This window comes from Podarcis raffonei, chromosome 4 (assembly GCF_027172205.1).
Source record: "Podarcis raffonei isolate rPodRaf1 chromosome 4, rPodRaf1.pri, whole genome shotgun sequence".
NCBI classification, from domain to species: Eukaryota; Metazoa; Chordata; class Lepidosauria; order Squamata; family Lacertidae; genus Podarcis; species Podarcis raffonei.
Window position 1 is genome coordinate 57,071,613 of NC_070605.1, and position 21,944 is coordinate 57,093,556.

A 21,944-nucleotide genomic window follows, 5' to 3' on the forward strand; every position below is an offset into this window, starting at 1 on the left:
CAGAGTTTGCAAGTCCTAATAATGACCTCAAAAGGGATGCGTGAAATTTATCCAACCTCTTGAGGTCACCTGAAATCCACACTGGTGTGCCGTATAGAAGTTGGGCACAGAGTTTCATGTCAATCACTTGCAATACAGCTGGAATAAATCTGTTTCCTACTGGAGAAAAAAAATAGGATTTAATATGGTGGGCTGTTACTTTGGCCTTAGCTATTGCAGCACATATATGTGTATTCCAATTCATATTATTTTTGAATGTGATTCCCAGATAATTGAAGTGCTTAACTTCCTGTATTAGATGTCCATTAATTATACAGCCTTTTGGGTTCCCTCTCTTTCTGAATTGCATAATCTTTGTCTTATCATAATTAATTTTGAGATTATTGAGAGAGCAGTAGTTTGAGAAACTCTTAAATAATTTTTTTAAACCCAAAACAGAGAGTGAAATAATTACAGCATCATCTGCATAAAGTAATAAAAAGAGTGGGCTATTGTTTAAATAAGGAGTATGAGTGGTTGCATTTTGAAGAAATAATGGTAGGTCAGATAGAAATAAATTAAATAGGGTAGGGGCCAAGATACAGCCTTGCCTAACTCCTCGATTATTCAGAATAGGACCTGCAAGTCTACCATCTTTTGATACTTTAACATATATTTGGTTATTAGAATGTAAACTTTGAATCAGTGTAAGTAGATATGGGTCGATACCAAGGTGTTCTAGTTTAGTCCATAGTTTATTGCGGTCGACCGAATCAAAGGCACTTTTTAAATCCACAAATGCCACAAAGAGTTTTCGTTTATTTCTCATGACATATTTATCCACAAGATGACTTAACACTAGACACTGGTCAAGAGTTGACGAGCCTGCCTTAAAACCAGCCTGCTCTTTACCAGGTAGACCTTTTGTCAGCATCCATTCTTCCAATTTAATAAGCAGAGATTTGGCATAGATTTTACTTATGCATGGTAACAAACTTATAGGCCTGTAGTTCTCTTGGCAATTCCTATCACCTTTTTTAAAGATTGGTACCACTATTGAGTTGTTCCACGACTTAGGTACAAGAGCTGAGTGATAGATAGAATTAAAAAGCGGTACAAGTTTATTGGCCCACCATTCTAGATCTAATCTCAACAGGTCTATTGGAATGCCATCCATACCAGGTGATTTCCCTTGCTTAAACGAAAAGATTATCCTTTTCATCTCCTCAACAGTAATTTGAAATTGTGTGGTTTTTGCCAGAGAAAATTTAAAATTTTCCTTTTTACAAACTTGGTGATCATAAAAAACGGCAGTAAAATGTGAAATCCAAGCCTCATCGCTTATATTAGGGAAATCAATGATATCTTTTATTGAGAGAAGTGACCAAAAAGTTTTGGTATCTTTAATTTCTAATGCAGTAACAATTTTAGACCATTTGGCTAGTGCGAACTCAGATTTTTTTTCCAGGAGCATGTTCTTAAAAGCTTTTTTCATTTCAAAATAAGTCTTCCAGAGACCTTGAGAGTTGGTAATATAGGCTTCTTTTAGACAAGTTCTAAGTTCTTTCTTATAGTTAATGCAATCTTTATCAAACCAGTTATACTTATTTGAAGGTTTGTTGCTGAACTGAGGGTCTAAAAAAGAAGAAAATAAATCCTGGATAGTCTTATAATAACAATCATTATCCTCCAGGGGCATCAAATTTTGGTTAGCCACAGGTTCAAGAATAACTGGGTTATTTTCAAATACTGCTAATAGATCCTCCCTATTTTTATCACTTATATAAACTCTTTTGGCATAGATAGTCTTATCAATACTAATAAGAGGACTAATATCATTATTTCTAGGATTCATGTACATCTCTAAAACTATTGGGAAGTGGTCACTTTCTGAGCGAGGTACAACTGTAAAAGAGGCAACTTCATTTAACATTTCAACAGAAACTAGAGAATAGTCGATTACGCTCCTACCCCTTTTGGAGCTGAAGGTAAAATTTCCTGGAATATCCGGCCACATTGAGCCATTCAAAAATGAGAGGTTAAATTCTAAAACCAATTGTAAGAGTTTTCCTCCCGCTTTATTAATAATGATGTCCTTTGAATTCCTCCCTATTCTCAATGGAAGAGGGGCGTCTTCAGCTAGATTTGAGACATAGTGTTTATAGAGAGCTGTATTATCTGATCCAATTCGAGCATTGGTGTCTCCCATTACAATCAAGGGGATATTTGGGGATTTACTACGTATTAAATACAACTCTTCAGAGACTATATTCCAACCATAATCTGGTTTAATTTCTAACTCTAAGGGAGGAAAATATATATTTAAAAGAAGAATTTCCCTGTAAACAATGGAAAATGATAATAGTTGTGCATACTGTCCAATATTTCTGATATAATTAATTTTAAGGTTAGAGGACTGTTTGATACCACAGATCAAACCAGCTTTAGGGCGACCTTTTGTTGACATTTTAGTAGCAGGTAAATTATAAGTAATAAAATTAGGAATATTTAAAGGTTTAAGAGACCAGGTTTCCTGCAGAAGTATTATATCATAAGACTCAAGAAAGTTTATAAAATCAGAATCAGCTAATTTACATGAGAGTCCAGCTACATTCCAGGACATAATAGAAAGAGTTTGGAGAGATCTTTGATTTAAGGGTGCTAGTGAGGTATGCGTGGTGCATTCCGGATGTCACACCAAGTTCCTCTGATTCTTACTATTAGCCCTTTCATCGGGTTCAGATAGTTCAGATGCTAATTCGATGATGTTTAAAGATGTATTCAGTATGCTCACATTTGAGGAGGGTGGAATGCTAAGATTGCAACCTGGCGCACCCATGCTGGGGACTTTATTTGGGGAGCCCAATTCAGTCTCATTTAATTCTCTCATTTTATCCCATGCTAACGTAGTGACCAGGTTTGCCTCTGAGATGGGTTGCATGCGAGCTGGGTTATAGGAGGGGCGTTTCGATTCCAAGATCTGAGAGGATGGATTCATCTCCGCAACAACCAATTGGCGTGGGATGACGGAGGGTTTCCCGACCCATAAATCCAGCTCGTGACGATAGAAGCATGAAGCCTGATCTGGGACATAATCAGATATGTTTTGGTTGTGTGGTCCCAGTTGGTCCTTCGTCAGCTTTGTCAGACAAGAACGAAGGTTATTCAGTCTATCGAGTATTTTGTTCTGAGTTTCTTGGGGGAGAGCGCAATAGGAGTTAATTAAGTTATTTTCAAAACTATCAAACCCGTTACCTTGGCTCGCCTCATATAAAGTCCCAGGAGAGTCTGGTCTTAGAAGATCATTAGTAAGTAACTCTGGATGGTGATTAGGCGAGTCCTCATTGGCTTTTATATCAATTAAAGTGTGGTATTCAGCCTTTTGATGAGGTGCTGCAGTCGAGGATTCAGGACTGGGGAATAGTGGAATAGGAGAGGCCTCATTTTTAAAGTATCTTGATATTTTTACACCACTTGTCTTTAGGTGTTCTCTGTGTTTATATATCAGTTTTGTCAATCTCCGATCATGGAATGTAACCACCGCCCTTGCAAGCAAGCCATCAAAATATAGATATTCCACTTTGTCCAACTCCGAGGGATTACTCAAAGTACCTGGCATGTATGCCTTAAGGAAGTTCAGTAAATGGACTTTGCGATCCTCTTGTGATATAAATCCTGGAGGCTTAGGATAGCTTGAAAAAACAAGCTTGTTTTGAAGCAACACCAGCTTCCAGTTCTTATTTGTTGGAATGCTCTCCTTATTGGATTTGGAGTTGTCTATGGTTAAAACGTAGGACCATGGGTCTTGGGGCAATAAATCTTGCTTAGGGCTTGGTGGTGGAGCATGCGCTGAAGGTTTTAGACAATCCAGAGCTTTATCAGCACAGACGTTTGGGGGCAAATCTTGTTTAACTGACTTCTTGACTAAAGACTTCACCAGGTTTCCTCTAGTCCCAGAGGCTGTTGTGCTCTCAAGTAGGTTAAAAAGCTTTTTAAAAACCATTTTTTTATAATGCACTGACTTAAAATTTTTTATGTTTTTACTTTTTTTAACATTCTTTACAACTATGGGTCTTCTTTTACAAGCATTAGCTCTGCAGGCTTTCTTACCCTTCCTTAATGGGCCACTCCTACAGAGGGTGGAGGCGAGGCCATGGTTACTTTCTGAATCTGCAGGCATTCCGACGGGTTTTCTCCAGAAAGTTTTACAGGAGTCAGCCATGATGGTAAGAATTTTTGTGCAAATGTCCAGATAGGACTTTATGGATTCAATGTCCTCAGTAAGGAGCACCAGCCATTTGATGATTGAGAGACCCTCTTCATTTGTCTCATGGGAATGAGGATAAGAGTCTTTCGAAGGTTTATTGTTTCCCGAGGCCAATTCCGAAATTTGTTTTAACATTAGTTCCTCCATTTTTTGATCTAACGATGGTTCGGGGGGAACTTGGGATTTGGCTTTCAGTTTCGGGGATGCCTCATCGGCTGTATCGAGGATATTTTGTGTTGCTTCCAATATATTCAGGCTTTTATCACTGCTTTTAGTACACTCCTTTCTTTGCATAACCAGTCCTTCACTATGGCTGTAAGAGAGATTGGTAGGAGAGTATCGCTTCTCGGCCTTTTGGCTAAGATCAAGTGTAGTATCTGTTCTTATCAGTTTAATAATAATAATAATAATAATAATAATAATAATAATACCCCGCCCATCTGGCTGGGTTTCCCCATCTACTCTGGGTAGCTCCCAACAGAATATTAATATTACTACTACTAATAATAATAATAAAGCAACAAAACATCAAACATTAAAACTTCCCTAAGTTTCCCTGCTTAGCATTAGACATAGAATACCACTTCATTCAAGGAAAGCAAGTTGAAAGAAAATTTACTCTTCAGAAACATGAAATAGAACTAAATAAAGATTTAAAATGATTAAAGTTACTTCTATCTTTACATTAATTCTTGCACTTGTTGTTTATCGGCCTGGCTGTCTTTCTTCTGGATCTCCAGATTACTAAAATCTTTTGAATTTTTTATTAGAGGACATGAAAAAATAGATTAGACCGAGACATACTCATTCTTACAGTAAATCAACTGAAATTCATTGGCTCTACTTTAAGCATGATGGGAAATCTGGATCCAACCTAATCTGTTTGAACACACACACACACACACACACACACAACCAGTGGCTGGTCACCTGCAGTTGTTCCCAAGTACAGTGATAGGTGAGTGCTTTTGAAAAATCAACTATTGTGTCACTAATTCCTATATCACTCTGTCTTTCTTTCTCTCTAGAGAAAGGTCTCTCCTTGCTCAGCTACCATTTATGCAATTATACTATAGACAAAAATGTGAACAAAATGGTTGCCTATCGAAAGTCGTATGAAAAGGAAACACTATGCGGAGGGTGGATTCCGTGGAGGACTTGCACCAAAACCTATTACAACGAAGAATATCATCCTGTCACAGTCCCAGAGAGTATGAATCTGACCGATTGTTGCAGTGGGTATGAGCAAGTTGGTCTCTACTGTGCCTTATGTAAGTATTCCATGAAAAATGAAAATTAGAAGAACTGCAAAAATACAACACTAGAATACCTGCAGATGCAGCTTTGAGTCAACTCACTCCAACCTGGGCATGTGGGCTTTCAACACAGTGGGACATGAGACAAGTTAGCTTTGCACACACCTAACCTATGCCAGAACTGTGATTTTTGCATATAGGCTCTCTTTATGCCTCTGCGTGCCAGCCACAGTAATCATTACAGTTTATATGTGTCATGAGGGAAGCTGTTGGGGCCCAGAGCTTGCTCTTGGGTGAACTATCAGCGCATAGGTAATCTTCATGCTCAGGCTGTGTATGAACAAGTCTCAACGAAACCTGTGGGTTTCAGCTATTTTAAGGGGGAAGTATTCACAGGTCAGATCAATTATTAAATTATTACTGCTCTGGCAGCTGAGGTTCAAATATATCTGTATAAAACAGCACACCATTTGTATCTAAACTCTGTTTTGAGTTGAAAAGGCTTAGTAAAGATAACCTGCTTTCAGATTAGGCTGCAGACATTTTGTTGTTACCTGCTTGATGATCATATCCAAAAGATGTGTTGCATTTTGTATGTCTCGTATAACACTCACCTCTGTTATCACTGAGTTCATATTAACTCAAAGGTCTTTTTAAAAAGTATCATTACAATTAATGGTTTTTATTTAGTTTTAAATGGGGTGGCTTTTTTTTGGATACTTAACAAAAATGCACACCTAAGCAGCAACACAAAGCAGAACATATTCTGTAGGAACAAAATTTCCATTAGCCTGAATAAGGAAGTGCTGTATCTCAATCTGCCCTTCCATCAAAATAATCTATCAAGGAAAAAGAAGTAGAATATTTTACATGAAAGATTAGCACATCCTTGCCTTAGCATCTATGAAGGCAAAATAAATTAAGAGAACCATTCTGAGGCCTGCCTCTAAAATAGTAATGCGCTGTGGGTTAAACCACAGAGCCTAGGACTTGCCGATCAGCGGTCAGCGGTTCGAATCCCCGCGACAGGGTGAGCTCCTTTTGCTCGGTCCCTGCTCTTGCCAACCTAGCAGTTCGAAAGCACGTCAAAGTGTAAGTAGATAAATAGGGACCGCTCCGGCGCTGCTCTGGTTCACCAGAAGCAGCTTAGTCATGCTGGCCAAATGACCCAGAAGCTGTACGCCGGCTCCCTCGGCCAATAAAGTGAGATGAGCTCCGCAACCCCAGAGTCATCCATGACTGGACCTAATGGTCAGGGGTCCCTTTACCTTTACCTTTAAACTCCCAAGCTCAGTTTAGAATGGCCTTAGTGATTCCAAGTTTTCTTGAAAAGTGATCTGGGGGGAAAGAAGAAGGGGGAAGGAGAGAAGCGAACTGGGAAAAATTCCTTTATTTGCAGGAGTCTCATCTCCATTTGTAACACTGGTGCAGGCACTCTTGTGTTTCTGCAAACATATATATGTATTGTCATATTGCTCCCTGGGAACGGAAGTTTCCAGCACTTGTGATGGTGGACAGCTGCTTGAAAATTGAACTGTTCCCCCCTCAAACAATTGCACTTGGGAACATAAGAATGTTGTGGACAATAAAACATTGTCTTCTTTGGTAGAAACAAATTGATCCAAATAAAGAAAATGTTTATCAAATGAATGGAAGCTTAGTAAGGTGATCTGGTCACATAGTTTACAGCAGTTGGCCAGTGAGATTAGGGGCTTGGCAATAAAAATAAAATGTGTTTTGTGAATCTGCCTACAAAGAATATGTCGTTTTTGTTAATGTCATTTCATAGTAAGCAAAAGAGCTGCAGTCATGTGCAGCAATAACTATTGCAAAGGTGCCTACAAAGCAGCTGGGCTTGTGTGGTCCATTGAATGCTGACTGTACGTATGCAAATTCTTTTCTAGCTGGAGAAGAGCATCTGAGAGAAATGCTGGCTGAGTCATAAGATAGCTCAGCATTACAAGCTTAACAAAATTATATTCTGAGTCACAGAATTGTAGGGTCATCTACTCCAACCCCCAAATCAGACAATTAAGAACTTCAGTGACATGAGCTTCTACTCTAAATGTGGGCAGGCACCTAGACAGAAGTTGCCCTGGGGTCCTGGTGGAGCAGAAGCTCCTCTTGTCATTAGGTTAAAGAAGCTTTCTAAATTCTGAATTTCTTACTCATTAGGGCTGTCCCATTAAGCTTCAGCAGTGCGTGTTTCATTTGTCTCCTTCAGACCGTTCCTTCTAGACCTCAGAGCCTTAGTCACAGCTTCTGTGAATGGTAATGCACTGTCTAGACATGGTCTTAAATAAATGATGAAAAGAGGAAGTTGACAACTAGTGAGATGAATTAACAGCATGTCACTAAACTACGGTTAATGTTTTCTCTTATGTTAGAACCCAGACAAAGCTAGTTTGACTAAGTGATTGGAGCTCAGAGTTCTGTGGGGCTCTTCGGTGAGAATTTTCCCTTGATACATTTTCTCCAATCCCACTGGAAGCCATAATTTACTTCTGCTTGGATGGCAGACTAAGGACCAATTCACACTTTATGTAGCAGATAAGTTTCCTGTTTGTCCACTCTGCGCTTCCACACACACATTCTAATGTCAGAATAGGGAAAATATGCTTTGCTTAAACTGTAAGCTTGTAGGCAAGGCTGTGTTATCTTTTATCTGTGTACGGTGTCTCATTCTCATGGGCTATTGGTACATAAATACTATACTAGTGCTGCAAATCCTGCTAAATTAATTAACACATAGGGAGAGTGAATGCTCACAAGGAAGCTGTGGATTTCTGGTGCATATCCACTGCATAGACATGGTTCACCTATAACAATATTATAGGTGATTTTCATGAGACCAGCAGTGAACATGCAACAAATACATCAGCCTCAAAAAATATGGACCAGCAAATGGCGACTCTCTCTCTCTCTCTCTCTTTGGGTGGTTTATATAGGAAATCTGATCAGATATTTATGAATATTCACTCTGTCTTTCTTCATCAAAAACAGTAACATTAACCCTGATGGTCTAAAGTTTTTCAAATCAGTTAACAGATTTAAAATAGTTCTAAAAATAAATAATAAAGCACAATAAATATTACAAGCGCTTTGTCATTCCATTCTCCTTATATTAGTTATGATGGAGCTTTCATGCATGTATACCGTACACATTTTTGCCACCCTTGTGAGTAAATCAGGAAGGCTTCTACTCACCGAAGGAACATGTCAACTAATTTCCACCTTTTAAGCAGTTGCTTGACAGATGGCTCGCTCTGGGAGTTGCTCGTATAACAATTATAGCTTGATAGATTTTGACAGGGACATGTTGGATGTCTGTCTTTGTGTTTGGCTGATGTAAGAATGAAGACCTTGACATTTCAGATTAATGCTTTCTATGGCTCTGAGCCAGAATTGGTACACAACCCGGTTCCTTGCGCTGATTTTTCAGGGTACTTTTGTGGCTGTGACTTGTTACATGTTTGTGCCATCATTTGCAGATTACATAGGCTGGATCTACAGGCATGTTTATTTAGCTTGGACACCTGCTGTTTCCTCTCAGCCACGCCACACATTTACAACACATGACTTTGCTCAGAGGTGGTTTTAGGCGTGACTGGTGAGGTCGCACTGGGCACCCCGCTGCAGGGAGCACCAAAACAACGCTTTAGAGTGGTGTGAGGAGGTGGGGGTGCCGAATTTTAGCGTTGCACAGGGTGTCGCTGAAATTTGAGGGCCCAAAGTCCACCACTGCTTCCCCCAAAGATTCATGGGAAGTGTAGTTTGTTAAGGGTGTCAAGAATTGTACATCCCTAAGGGGTAAACTACATTTCCTATGATTCTTTGGGAGAAAGCTATGTGTGTTAATTGTGTTGTAAATGTATGATGTTGTTCCCAAAGGAGCAGCTGTCCAAGCTGCATCCAGTGTTGTTATGAGGAAGATAGAATAGCTTTAATGAAAACAAATGCTGGCTAAGATCCAAAGTACTCAGTGAGTTTCTTGATTAATAGTCCGCCTCTCCAGTCTCCAAAGAAAGACATTCAATAGCATCTTGAGGTATGGCATGGTGGGGTAAGCAGTGCATGTGTACATGTGGTGGGAAGAGAAGAATAAAAAATCCTGCTAAGCCATACTCAAGCTCTTGGACATGCCTAAAGTAGAACTTTAAATCCTTGCCAGTAGATGCAAATTTTGTTGTTAAATTTCTTGTTCTGTAGCCCTAAACAGTTCCAGTGCATTTGCCTCAAGACCTGGTGCCTGTCCAACAAAGGAAGCGGAAGCGTTAAATATCTCATGCACATTGGATTTGGATTGTCCAGAACATAAAAAATGCTGCGAGACATCAAAAGGCACTGGCTGTTCTGATCCTGTATCAGAAGGTACAGTACTGACCAACATTTGCCGCCTTCTGACAGGTCTGTGATCAGAGATGTTGTGGTGAGGCGTGCCTTAGAGCGCACACAGTGCATCAATGCAGGGCAGTCAGAGCCTAGATGTAGGTAGACTAATATCCTTAACATTATTCAATTGTATTTGATATTAATAATAGGCATTGTAATTTTATGCAAGGCTAGTGCTTGTCTGTCATCCCAATGCCTTTGCATACATTGGTCAGAACACTGGAAAGGGAAAACAGGCCCTCTTCTTAGGAAACAGTTAGGCAGTTTGTTAACCCTTATACTTTCACAAGGAAATTTCTAGAAGGGACCTGAAATATTCATGTGTCTGTGGCCTTTCCCTCCAGCAAAAACAGCCCTTTATCTACTGAAGGTTGCAGTTTTATGTAAACACTTACCTGGGTCTTCTGAGTACTCATGCATGGGATAGTTTTGTATGGAGGTGGAAGGAAAAGGCCAGATCATATTGTCTGTAGAAATACAAAGTCTAATTCCTAATTTATTTAACAGGGAAACAAATTTGCCTTAACTAGGTGCGTAAAAGATTATGCTTCTCAGATAGCCTTCCTTCTAGCTTTTTACCTTTTAGAAGAGTGTCACTGATCCGAACACTTGAAAGGCTGAAAGGCTGATAGAACAATTGTATGCATATCTACTTAGAAATAAGTCCCATTCAATTCAATGGGACATTTCCACAGGGCATAGAATACCAGTCTGAATGTGTGTTTAGGTGGAACTTTGAAAAGCCAATAAAAAGAATTAAAACAGGTTTACAGAATCTAAAAAAAAAAACACAGTACATGATTGCTCAGGAGATATACTTTTGATAATAATTTCATAGTTGAGACTAAGAAATCAGAAGGATGACTGGTTTTGATGTATCACTGATTTGCTGAGCAGATTAAACATGGCTGTTGTAAATGAAAAGTCCACTGTGGTAATTGAAAACCTTTCCATTAATATAATGTTCACGCTCCATATAAATGGTTTCCTCTCTTCAATTCCAGAGCAAACAGTGCCAAGATACTGGTATGACGTGTCAGTCCTGGTGAAAATGGATTTTGATGAGTTAAAAAGAGTGGATCCAAAACTTCTGAATCATTCACGGCTTCTGCACTCTATGGTATGAATAAATACAGTAGTCTTCATTCTACTACATACACTTGTGTTGATTCTGTTGTAATGGTGCAACAGAAACTAAATAGGTCCTATGACTACCACCTACTGGAGAAGGCACAAATCATCAGAAAAGACATCTGTACTTCCTCCTTAACACACATGCACTCCTCACCTTAAAAGGCATAGGCTCCTATAAGTACATGCATGCAATCTTCTTTTCATTCCTTTTCATTCTACTCAAGATACACCTGAAGAGGCACATAAGGCTTCCCCTTAAATATATAAGCTTGCAAATACCCATATTCTCTCTCTCCGACCTTTTGCTCTCAACGCACAGAGCCAGACTTTTACTCTGCATGAATCTTGATCAAAAGCAGGATTTGCTTGTATTTTCACAACCAACTAAGCAGCAAACGCTTGGTGTGCAGAATGTAATTAGCAAAAACTTGGCGTGCCAAAGGCAGAACTATTATGTGTTACATTATAAATCTGGCTTCTAAGATCCCAGAGTTTAAGTAGCAGGTTCAAATTAACCCCTTACATGTTTAAAGCATGAATAAGAAAGTTGCAGGACCATGCCAGCTAGCCCACCCCTTGCTGCCAGAGCACTTGACAGCCATGGTCCCACTGGCCATGTTCATTGAGCAAAGTGGCTCTAGGCACACACTGTGATGCCCATGCAAGGATGATTTGGGGGTCAAGCTTGTGGCCTTTATTTCTTGACTAATTTTGATTGTACTATTTCCTCCATGTGTGTTTAACACGAAAGGATTAACTGCATGGCTTAAGTTTCACATAGTTATGTAATATATAAAAAGAGTTTCTTCCTTTTACAGATTACTGGCGCACTATGGCCCCTGGATGTCTCAGTGTATCATATTCGTACAACACAGGCAGAACCCTATACAGAGACATTGGTTTCCCGGGTTCTGATTGGACTGCAAGAGCTGGTTCCATTGGCAAACGTTTCTTCTTTGTTGAAGGACATTGTGATGCGAGTGTATGAAGTTATCGACATAGTTGTCCAAGGTTGTAACCTTTAAAATATATCTGCCATTTGCATAGTTTTGAGGAAAGAGTTACGTAAAGCTTTACGAACTTAACTTACAAATGAGAAATAGGACCCTCTTTAAGGTACTTTGTAAACATGAGAAACTGGGATCCTTAGGCCGAAGAGGAAATTGTGTGGATCCCATGTATAATTTGCAATGTGTGGGTGACATTGGCAAACCTCTCTTTCACACTGTGAGACTTTCCAGAAGCCCTTTTTGTTTTGTCTTCCAGCTGCACAAAATACTCTCGAGATTCTGCTCAAGGATTTATATCAACTGCTAAGTAGTCTCAAAGTTAGCTCAGATTTATATAGCTATTTTGGGATTTGGCCTAGCATGTTATTTTATCTGTGGGGTTGTTGTTGTTTTTGTGTGTGTGTCAAAACCAAGAAGTTTGTAAAGCCTCTCTTTTACATTTAATTTCAGCAAAAGGAAATAAATGTTCTTTTTTTTTTTTTAATAATATTTTTATTGAACAATTTTTAATATAACAAAAACAAAACATACATAAACAAACATCAGACAATAATAAAACATAAAAACAAGTACCATTTCATAACCCAATTTGTAAACCTTACTTCCTCGACCTCCCCTTACTTCCCGTTTCTGTATTCCAAATTCTTACAGTTATTCAGCGAAATCTTGCCTTATTTTATTATAAATTTATAATATTCACCCTTATTCTCTTTATCATAACCCTTACTGATAGTAACCATTTATTTTAATCCAACATCATTCTAACTGTCACCAATTTTATAATGTTTCTTTAAATACTCCTTAAACTTTTTCCATTCTTCTTCCGCCGCTTCTCTTCCCTGGTCTCGGATTCTGCTCGTCATCTCCGCCAAATTCATATAGTCCATCACCTTCATCTGCCATTCTTCCAGTGTGGGTAGATCCTGTGTCTTCCAGTACTTTGCAATGAGTATTCTAGCTGCTGTTGTAGCATACATAAAAAAAGTTGTATCTGTCTTTAACACCCCCTGGCCGACAATACCCAAGAGAAAGGCCTCTGGTTTCTTGGTGAAAGTATATTTAAATACCTTTTTCAGTTCATTGTAGATCATTTCCCAGAATGCCTTAATCTTCGGGCACGTCCACCAGAGGTGAAAAAAAGTACCTTCCTTTTCTTTACATTTCCAACATTTATTATCAGGCAAATGGTAAATTTTTGCAAGCTTGACTGGGGTTATGTACCACCTATAAATCATTTTCATTATATTTTCCCTTAAGGCGTTACACGCCGTAAACTTCAGCCCGGTGGTCCACAACTTTTCCCAGTCAGCAAACATAATGTTATGACCAATGTCCTGAGCCCATTTAATCATAGTTGATTTAACCATTTCATCTTGTGTGTTCCATTTCAGCAGCAGATTATACATTTTTGACAAATTCTTAGTACTGGATTCTAACAGTTCAGTCTCTAATTTTGATTTTTCCACCTGGAAGCCTGTTTTTCTGTCTAGTTTAAACATTTCATTTATTTGGTGATAATGTAACCAATCTCTCACCTTCCCTTTTAATTTTTCGAAACTCTGCAATCTCAGTTTGTCCCCTTCCTTTTCCAAGATTTCCCAATATCTTGGCCATTTCGACTCCATATTTAGCTTTTTAACTGCCTTAGCTTCCATTGGTGATAACCATCTTGGAGTCTTATTTTCCAGCAAGTCCTTGTATCTAACCCAGACATTCAATAGTGCTTTTCTGACAATATGATTTTTAAAACTTTTATGCGCTTTAACCTTGTCATACCACAAATATGCATGCCACCCAAAAATATTGTTAAATCCTTCCAGATCCAAAATGTCTGTGTTTTCAAGAAGCAGCCATTCTTTTAGCCAGCAGAAAGCTGCCGCTTCATAGTACAATTTAAAGTCTGGCAGGGCAAACCCCCCTCTTTCCTTTGAGTCCGTTAATATCTTAAATTTTATTCTGGGCTTCTTGCCCTGCCAGACAAATTTAGATATATCTTTCTGCCACTTCTTGAAACAGTCCATTTTATCCATTATTTGTAATGCTTGAAACAAAAATAACATTCTTGGCAATACATTCATTTTTATCACTGCAATTCGACCTAACAAGGAAAGCTTCAAGTTTGACCAAATCTCTAAATCTTTTTTCACTTCTGTCCACGTTTTTTCATAATTGTCTTTAAATAAGTTCACATTCTTAGCTGTCATGTTCACACCCAGATAAATGTTCTTAAGCAGAATTCAATGTCTGCTGCAGACAAGAAATTTGTTTTAACCCAGGAGTTCTCATAAGGATACTTCTGAGAATGAATACAAATGGATACACATTTTAAGCAATCTACCGAAGTATAAAGTGGTAGGAAATTTTGGTCAAATAAAATGTGCTTTGTTTTTCAGTTTGTATTTTTCCCTTCTGGCTATAGCAAGTCCTTGAGAAGTTTTACAATAAAATCCATTTAAAACCAATTAAAAGCCACATAGACTATAAAATTAAAATGAGTGGCATAGAATAAAAAGAACATTAAACAAGCAGACCATTTTATTGCACCAAAAGCCTGAGGCGGGGTGGGGAAATGCTTTAAAAAAAATTGTTGTGAAAGAAGAGCCTCCCTCAGAACCACAGAAGATGGTACTGAGGCTGGCTAACCCTGATATAACTGCCCACACTTTCCCAGCTATCAATCACCTGAAATTAGGAAGCCAGGTGACATATTTTCCTTTGCTTACAATGGTTTGAATTTAAGCTATGTAGACAAAGGAACAGGGGTTTGCAGGCACCACCGATCAGTTTGCCTCTCTAAACCCTTCTTCCTTTGCCCAGGCACTTTGAAATCAAATTGTGTGGCAAGCACATGAGGTTGTAGCTATGACTTCACCAACCCAACCCAAAATATCACACATAAGGGAGTGGGAAAATCAGCCTTTTAGGCCTCGTGGGTATAAGCTGTACAGTATCTGAAATGAAGGCATATAGAAGAATGCAGGGGCTGGTTCCATTATTATTAAAAATGCAAGATACTGTGTTTTCTAAACACAAAAACTGCTGCTACAGTCTTCTTTGTGCTTCCTCCTCTCACAATATAGTGGTGGTGGATGTTTTTTTTATTAAAAAAATCTAAAGTCTGCATCAGCTTTAAGAAACAAATATAACAAGGCAGAGCTACCACTGAAAAGGTCCTGCTCTTCGTATTCATTAGCCTTACTTTCAAAGATTGGGACATTTAATCAGGGACTGTCCTGAGTACATGAGCTTATGGAAGGGTACATAAAGACAAGATTAAACCAAGTCAAGCTAAATACATATGTTACATAGGTGCCCACTGCATCTGAACATTCTTTGAAGTAAAATGAACAGCATTATAACTTCCCATCTATAGGCCAAATGTTAAACTGAAATTAGGTAAATGTTAAACAAAGGCAGGAGTAAATGGACAAATGCAAAAGCACACATTATTGCCAGCAGAGACAGTGATCAAGGATGATGGGTGCCTTAGTTCAACAACACCACATTTGCTACTCCTGATACATGCAGATACTGATTTGAGCCTTCCCTTGCTCACACTTACATAGCCAAAACTACCAACAACACACAGGAGAGGGCATGGATGAAAAGAAAAACACCACAATTTTTGTCGCAGGTTCCATTTGTTCAATGAATCGTTAAAGCGAGCACTTCTGAAGAGGGGAGTTCTGGGAATTGCTTTGTACTTCTGTCTGCTTTATTATTATTTTAGATGCCACAGACTCTGGTCCAGATTCAGATTCACTCAATGTTCTATTTAAAATAAGAAATTCTTCTGTTTCAGCTACAAATTCAACATCTGCATCACAAGAACTCAGCAGACCAGAGGATTCAAAATGCTGTAAGTTACATTTTCTTTTTAAAACTATTAAATTTTGCATCCACTTTGTCTAAGGGAAATAGTGCATGGCCGCCTTTTGGCTCATTTTTTCTCAGGCAGTATGGAGTGGAGCACCACACAAACAAAAAATAAGTCCTAAATGAACATAGAAGAATATTTTATTTCTCTCCTGAAGTCTGCCTGAGTTCTGATATCTACAGTGACATCTGGCGGCTTGTATGAAGAAATCAGCCATCCATTCCATTGCAGATTTCTTTTTTCACAGACTCGTTTAATTCCTTTTTCACTGTGAAGAAAACTAATTGAATGTGCATGTGCATTACTTGTTTTCTCATCACATGACTGCTCAATACAGTTGAATGTGCAAACTGTAGAATGTGTTTTAATAGGTAGGCGAGGTTATATTGATTGCAATTTATCCCACCAGGTGCCCACGCATGTGGGTTGAACAGAGTTTAAAGTCCCATACTTAACAGCAGAATGTAAGTATAGTGGTACCTCGGGTTAAGTACTTAATTCGTTCTGGAGGTCTGTTCTTAACCTGAAACTGTTCTTAACCCGAAGCACCACTTTAGCTAATGGGGCCTCCTGCTGCCGCCGTGCCGCCAGAGCCCGATTTCTGTTCTTATCCTGAAGCAAAGTTCTTAACCTGAAGCCCTATTTCTGGGTTAGCGGAGTATGTAACCTGAAGCGTATGTACCCTGAAGCGTATGTGTCAGAGCTGCCCGAGGTCCCAGCTCACAAAGGACCAACGCCGGTTCGTTGTTAAGTACGAAAGTCTTTATTGAAGTTCAGTTTCACTTTCACAGCCGCAGCGTGCAGCTCTACGTCTTAAACTCTAGACCGCTGAAGCTCCGTCTGAATCTCCTCCCCCCAGACACCAGTTTAAGACTCTAGCCTTGCTCCACCTCTTCCTTTGCTCTCTCCTCCTCTGGTTCCGCCTGTCCGTCGGGGTCTCGCCCTTCCTAGACTCTTCTGACGCTGAGTCCCCTGAGTCTTCCCCCTCCCTCCGGCGGGCTTTAGGACCTGGTTCCCAATCCGGGTTTTCTGCTGTCCCGCGCGCCTGTACATTCGAACTTGGCGCGCACGCCCAGCTGGCAACCTTCCTCCTGACCGTTACACTACTGCTGTCACTGCTTCCCCCTTCGGGGAGGCTAGCTGGAACTGACCTCCCCTCCGTTCCCCCACTCTCCGATGGAGGCGTGGTCAGCCCTGACTCATCTTCTCTCCCTGCTGGAGGAGACGCTGGTCCTGACACATGTGACTCTTCCCCCCCACTACGCTCTGGTGGGGAAGCTGGTCCTGATCTCCCGCTGCTGCTTTGGGAGTCCCCGCTGGCCCCTTGTTTCTGGTGCGTCCCCCCTGGGACCCCCCTTGCCCTGACCATCGGCGCCCCCTTCTGGGAATCTTCTGATTTGCTGGAGAAGCTCATGGAATCTCTCGGGTCACTGTCATACTCCCCTACGCTGCCCTCAGATTCTTCCCCTTCGCTCTCCATTTCCTCTCTCCCTTGTGCTTCTGCTCCTGAGCCCCTGACATTATGTAACCCGAGGTACCACTGTATACAGAATTAGGCTGTGAACAGGGCTGGATTTAGATGAAGAGAGACCCTAGGCTACTCCACTTGTGAGGCTCCTCCCCATCCCCCACCCTCACAACTAGAAGAATATGGGAGAGTGTTATAAACAAAATTGAGTGAAGCTAAGGATGATGACGGATATTTAAAATTATACAATTCACAATTTCTCCTCTAAAGGACATATTAGAGTGGTACCTCGGGTTAAGATCTTTGCTTAACCCGAGGTACCACTGTATTGTTAAATACCATGGTGATTTTAAAAAATGCATAAAATTAACACTGAAAAACTTTTGCAATAACTGAACTTTGTAAACCTTTTGTGGCCTGGGCAGGCCTGGAACTAGTTCCCATGTCTTGCTCCTCTCTAAGGAATCAAATTCAGACTTCATAGCATTTAACCAAGGCTCAGCATCCTCTGAGGTTAAACTTTGGACCTCTTGGAGGCTTGAAGGTTCTCAAACCTTCTCTGAGTTACTAACAACAGCTGTATCTGCTATGACTGTTTTAGCAAACTCCTGGGCTGGGTCGTACTCTTATATACCTGCTGGGATTGACAAGGCATCTGACCCTCACCTGAATCTCATAGCTCTCCTGTATCTGCCTCTGATTAGTTACCATTTAACTATTGGGGGAAATAATTAGCATCACACGTCATGTGCATAAAAGTTGCCAAACAAAAGGATTACGGTTAATAGCACCAGTTTTCCTATAACTTGATATTGCTGGATAGTTTTTATGAACTGCAAAAGCATTTTTAGTTTGCTTTCTGTTGCCATCCTGAAACTTTTCTTTATTAGTGCCACTTTGTTTTGTACGATTCCTTGCAAATGAAGTAAAAAAACTTTTCTGCATGTATATGTTGATAATATAATTTTGGTTACTGAGGACAAACAAGATTGTACAAAAACAAGATTGGGTGCAGGCCTGGCCAGGACATAGGTGTCCTGACTGTGACAAAGGTGACCTGTGTCCTTGCTTGCTTGCTTGATTAACAGCTGTTGGGAACTTCAAGGTCCCTGCTCTCCCTTCTTATGGTCTTTGTACTGGACCTGGAGTCTCCAATAGAGAGCATTCCATGTCAAGAAGGAGGGTAAGTGGGCACTCTATCAAATGACAGGGCAGGAGTTACACGGAGCAGAGCCTTTTCACTGGTGGTGCCCATTCTGTGCCTCACTCTTCCCAGACCTGCTCTCTTTTGGCCTGTATTTTGGAGCTTTATAATTTAGGAAGACTTTGGAAGAACTGGCTGACAAGTCTTATCAGTTGCTGACGTATGAGCAGATTTTATTTGCTGCAATTCTGGGCTTCTGGTGCACCAGGGTTTACACCAGTGTAATAGAGTTGGCCAGGATGCCAGAAGGGATACAATTTATGAGCTTTCTCCATTATCTGCACAGCAGGGGGTGTTCAGTCAACAGTGCAAAGGCTGAGCTGAAGCATCCCCTGCTGGTTACCAGCTTTCAGCAATAGGAGTCACTGTTTGGTAGTACCCAGTTGGTTAGCTGTCAGATTCTAGAGCTCTCTATTGGTGACTCTTAGGTGATTCACAAAATACAGAGTCCATTCCTAAAACACAGTGTTCATTCATAAAGCAGTAACATAAATCTCAATTGCTACATATTGGGTGTATATTTCAGCAGTTGAACGTACAAGTTTATGGCCATGCTGTAGTGTAGTGCTTATGCGATTGTGAATAAAAGGTGGCTGGGCTCACTGTCTTGGGGTTTGGGGGGGAGAGGTGACAAAACTGATTTCCAATAAGTGCCCCCCTTTATTTCCATAACAAGTCCTTGAGTCTGTACTCTGAATGGTGACAACAGGGACCTAGAAGGTACAGGGCTTGTCAGTCCAACCCCTGCACAGTCTCTTCAGGGCTGACCTTAAGGTCTTGCTTCTGAGGCATGTACAAAGTATCAGTGAACAAACTGACCACATGAGATAAAAATTGTGACATTGGGATATGTGTAGATCTCCACTGTGAGGTAAATAGAAGTCACCCTAGGGTAGAAAACTAGCTGTCTGAATTCACCTTAGTTCCAGCAAAGCAAACAATTCATTTATTGTACATACCACCGTTCAGTAGAAATTTGCCAGGCAGTTTACGTAAAATGATACCATTAATACATAATTACATAAATGAAACCAATTCATAAACTAGATAATGCTGTTGTGACTTTGGGACAGTAGTCTGTAGGATTCCTGAGTCTCTTCTAATCCCTGGGGTCCTAGATCCAGCAATGGTTCAAATCTAATGGAGGTCAGGCAAGTTTGTGTGTGTGTGTGAGTTAATGGTCCGAAGGATCATTGTTAGTATAACAAAAGAAGTTGCTCAGTGCCCAGGGGCAAATGGATGGGCCCCCTCCCTCACCTGTCTGGTAGTGAGAAAGACAAAAGCCAGAGTGTGTGACAGCTGGAGGCTGGTTGCAGGCAGAAGCTGGGGTCAGAGCCATGCTTGACTTCTGCTGGAATCCAACTCTAACTATGGGAAGTTAGAGTTAGGAGTTATGTGAGCTAGAAACTGGATGCAAAAATGCAACAGGCTGGAAAGACAGAGAAAGAGAGATATGGCTGATGTCTACTTGAATTCAAGGCTGCACCTATGGGAGAAACAAGACCTTCTTGGGGTGTTAATTATGTGATCCCCTCCATCATAGGCTGAAGTTGTATACATGTGTAAATAAACCATATATCATAAAGACACCACAGTCTCTGCTATGGCTTATTCCAAGGAAACCAAACCCTGAGTATAAGCACCTGGAACCCCTTAATGCTCAGAGACCGGGGTAGCTTGCAGCAATACTTTTGGTCTGTAAATATACTTGGCCATTTTGAGGCCTCAGACTGGTACACAAAAGCTTCCTTGATAAAGTTTTCTGTATTGAAAACTTTGTTTCTTGCAGCAAAATATCATTTTAAGAAATGTGAGTTCTCTAGCAATGAAGTACTGAAGATTTTGTCTTTTCTACATAGTTGGTTTTTGCCTGGAGAATTTTAATGGCTTGCATAATTGCTTATTCTGCTGTAGATTTAGCCACTTCTTTAAGCTAATTGAATCAAGAAACTTACATTTGCATGAATGAATAAACATGACGCTGTTGAATATTTAACTCCTGTCAAGACATGGCATGTGGTTTCCACAGTCCTGCATACCACTACTATTTATGTAACAGAACTCCTGTGAATTTGCCTTTTAACACAGCGCTGAATAATGTTTCAACTGCAAAATTCAGAATGCGTTTATTAAAGAAGTCCCCGTCAAAATAATATAATATAAATCTTCAACATTTTATATTGCTTTAACTTCTTAAGAAATGTAGATGTATTCATCTTGTGACAATCCATGTTGGCCCAAGACATTTTGGTGCTTGAAGTGGCTCACAGATTTCGCCTCCCCCACACTAGGGTTGACACTTTAGAAAAGTTTTGTTGCTTCAAATATACACCAATTCATCTGAAGCAAATCATTTCACCCTGCTGCATGGCAGGACTGTCATTGGTAGCCAAATACTTTGGATGTGAGAAATAGAATGGTGTTCAGCTTAAGGACTTTTGTGTTTTTTTACAGCTTTTGTATGACACAGGAATGCTGCCACAAGTCAATCTTGTATTAATTTTGTAAAAATAAAATAAAAATGACATGCAGTTTCTCGATCTCATTATAGTAATGTCTTTTCCAGATGTTGTAATGCATTTCTTCACATTCTCTTATTCCCTGAGTAGCCCAGAGATTAAGACCAGCTTTATAAGATCTCTTTCCTTTGGAGGAAAGAGCCCTGGACACATCTTGTAGTTTGCAGCATCTGACTATTTAAAAATACATATAAGTTGGGCAGATAACAAGCTCCTAGAATATTTTTGTCAGAAACCAAAAGCATTAATTCTGAGCCCCCTATTTCCCTTTTCATCACTGTGCCCCTAACAATCTGGAGGGTCAGCTATTACTCTGACCATTCAACCCTTGGGGCCAAAAGTAAACAGTCCCACAAGTCCTTCATATACATGGAAGCAATCCTGGATCATTAGGGGCTTGGGATACATTTTATATTGACTATATACTTTGCTGAATTCAGCTGAGTTTGAACATTTCTATTGAAGTGGGTGAAGCATTTTTTATCTCCAAATCTCAAAGAAATGCATATAAGATTCTATACCTAGGCAATAAGGTAAGAATTCATGCATAGCAGTGATAATGGTATAGCTCAGATTTTTGCTGGTAACTGTATTTTCCTCACTTAAAGAACTATAGACAAGTGAACAATGAAGGAAGAAAAAAGAAAATAATAGGTGTGTAGCAGACGTTTTCTTTTTGTTTAATTCTGTAGTGCAGAGGTTTTCAACCTTTTTGGGTCCACAGCTCCCTTGACCAACTACGTTCCTTCTGTGGCACCCCAGTGGGGCTCAGGAGCCCAGTTATGTCACCCCTTGCCTGCAGAGCTGGCAGCCTCTCACCCTTTTTCGAACACCCTCC

The 21,944-nt window shown here is 40.0% G+C and overlaps 1 protein-coding gene and 1 pseudogene across 1 annotated transcript in view; both read left to right on the forward strand.

Moving 5' to 3' along the window:
- Nucleotides 1–4,584: 4,584 nt before the first annotated feature.
- On the forward strand, nucleotides 4,585–4,682 carry LOC128413253 (uncharacterized; annotated as a pseudogene).
- Nucleotides 4,683–4,972: 290 nt separating this feature from the next.
- The window catches only part of UMODL1 (uromodulin like 1), a 37,995-nt gene continuing 21,023 nt past the window's right edge, over nucleotides 4,973–21,944 (forward strand). The window contains exons 1-5 of the mRNA XM_053385242.1: nucleotides 4,973–5,517; nucleotides 9,712–9,873; nucleotides 10,899–11,014; nucleotides 11,847–12,039; nucleotides 15,769–15,897. Of these exons, the coding sequence (XP_053241217.1) occupies nucleotides 5,340–5,517; nucleotides 9,712–9,873; nucleotides 10,899–11,014; nucleotides 11,847–12,039; nucleotides 15,769–15,897 (778 nt within the window). The 5' untranslated portion in view covers nucleotides 4,973–5,339. The remainder of the gene's footprint in view (nucleotides 5,518–9,711; nucleotides 9,874–10,898; nucleotides 11,015–11,846; nucleotides 12,040–15,768; nucleotides 15,898–21,944) is intronic.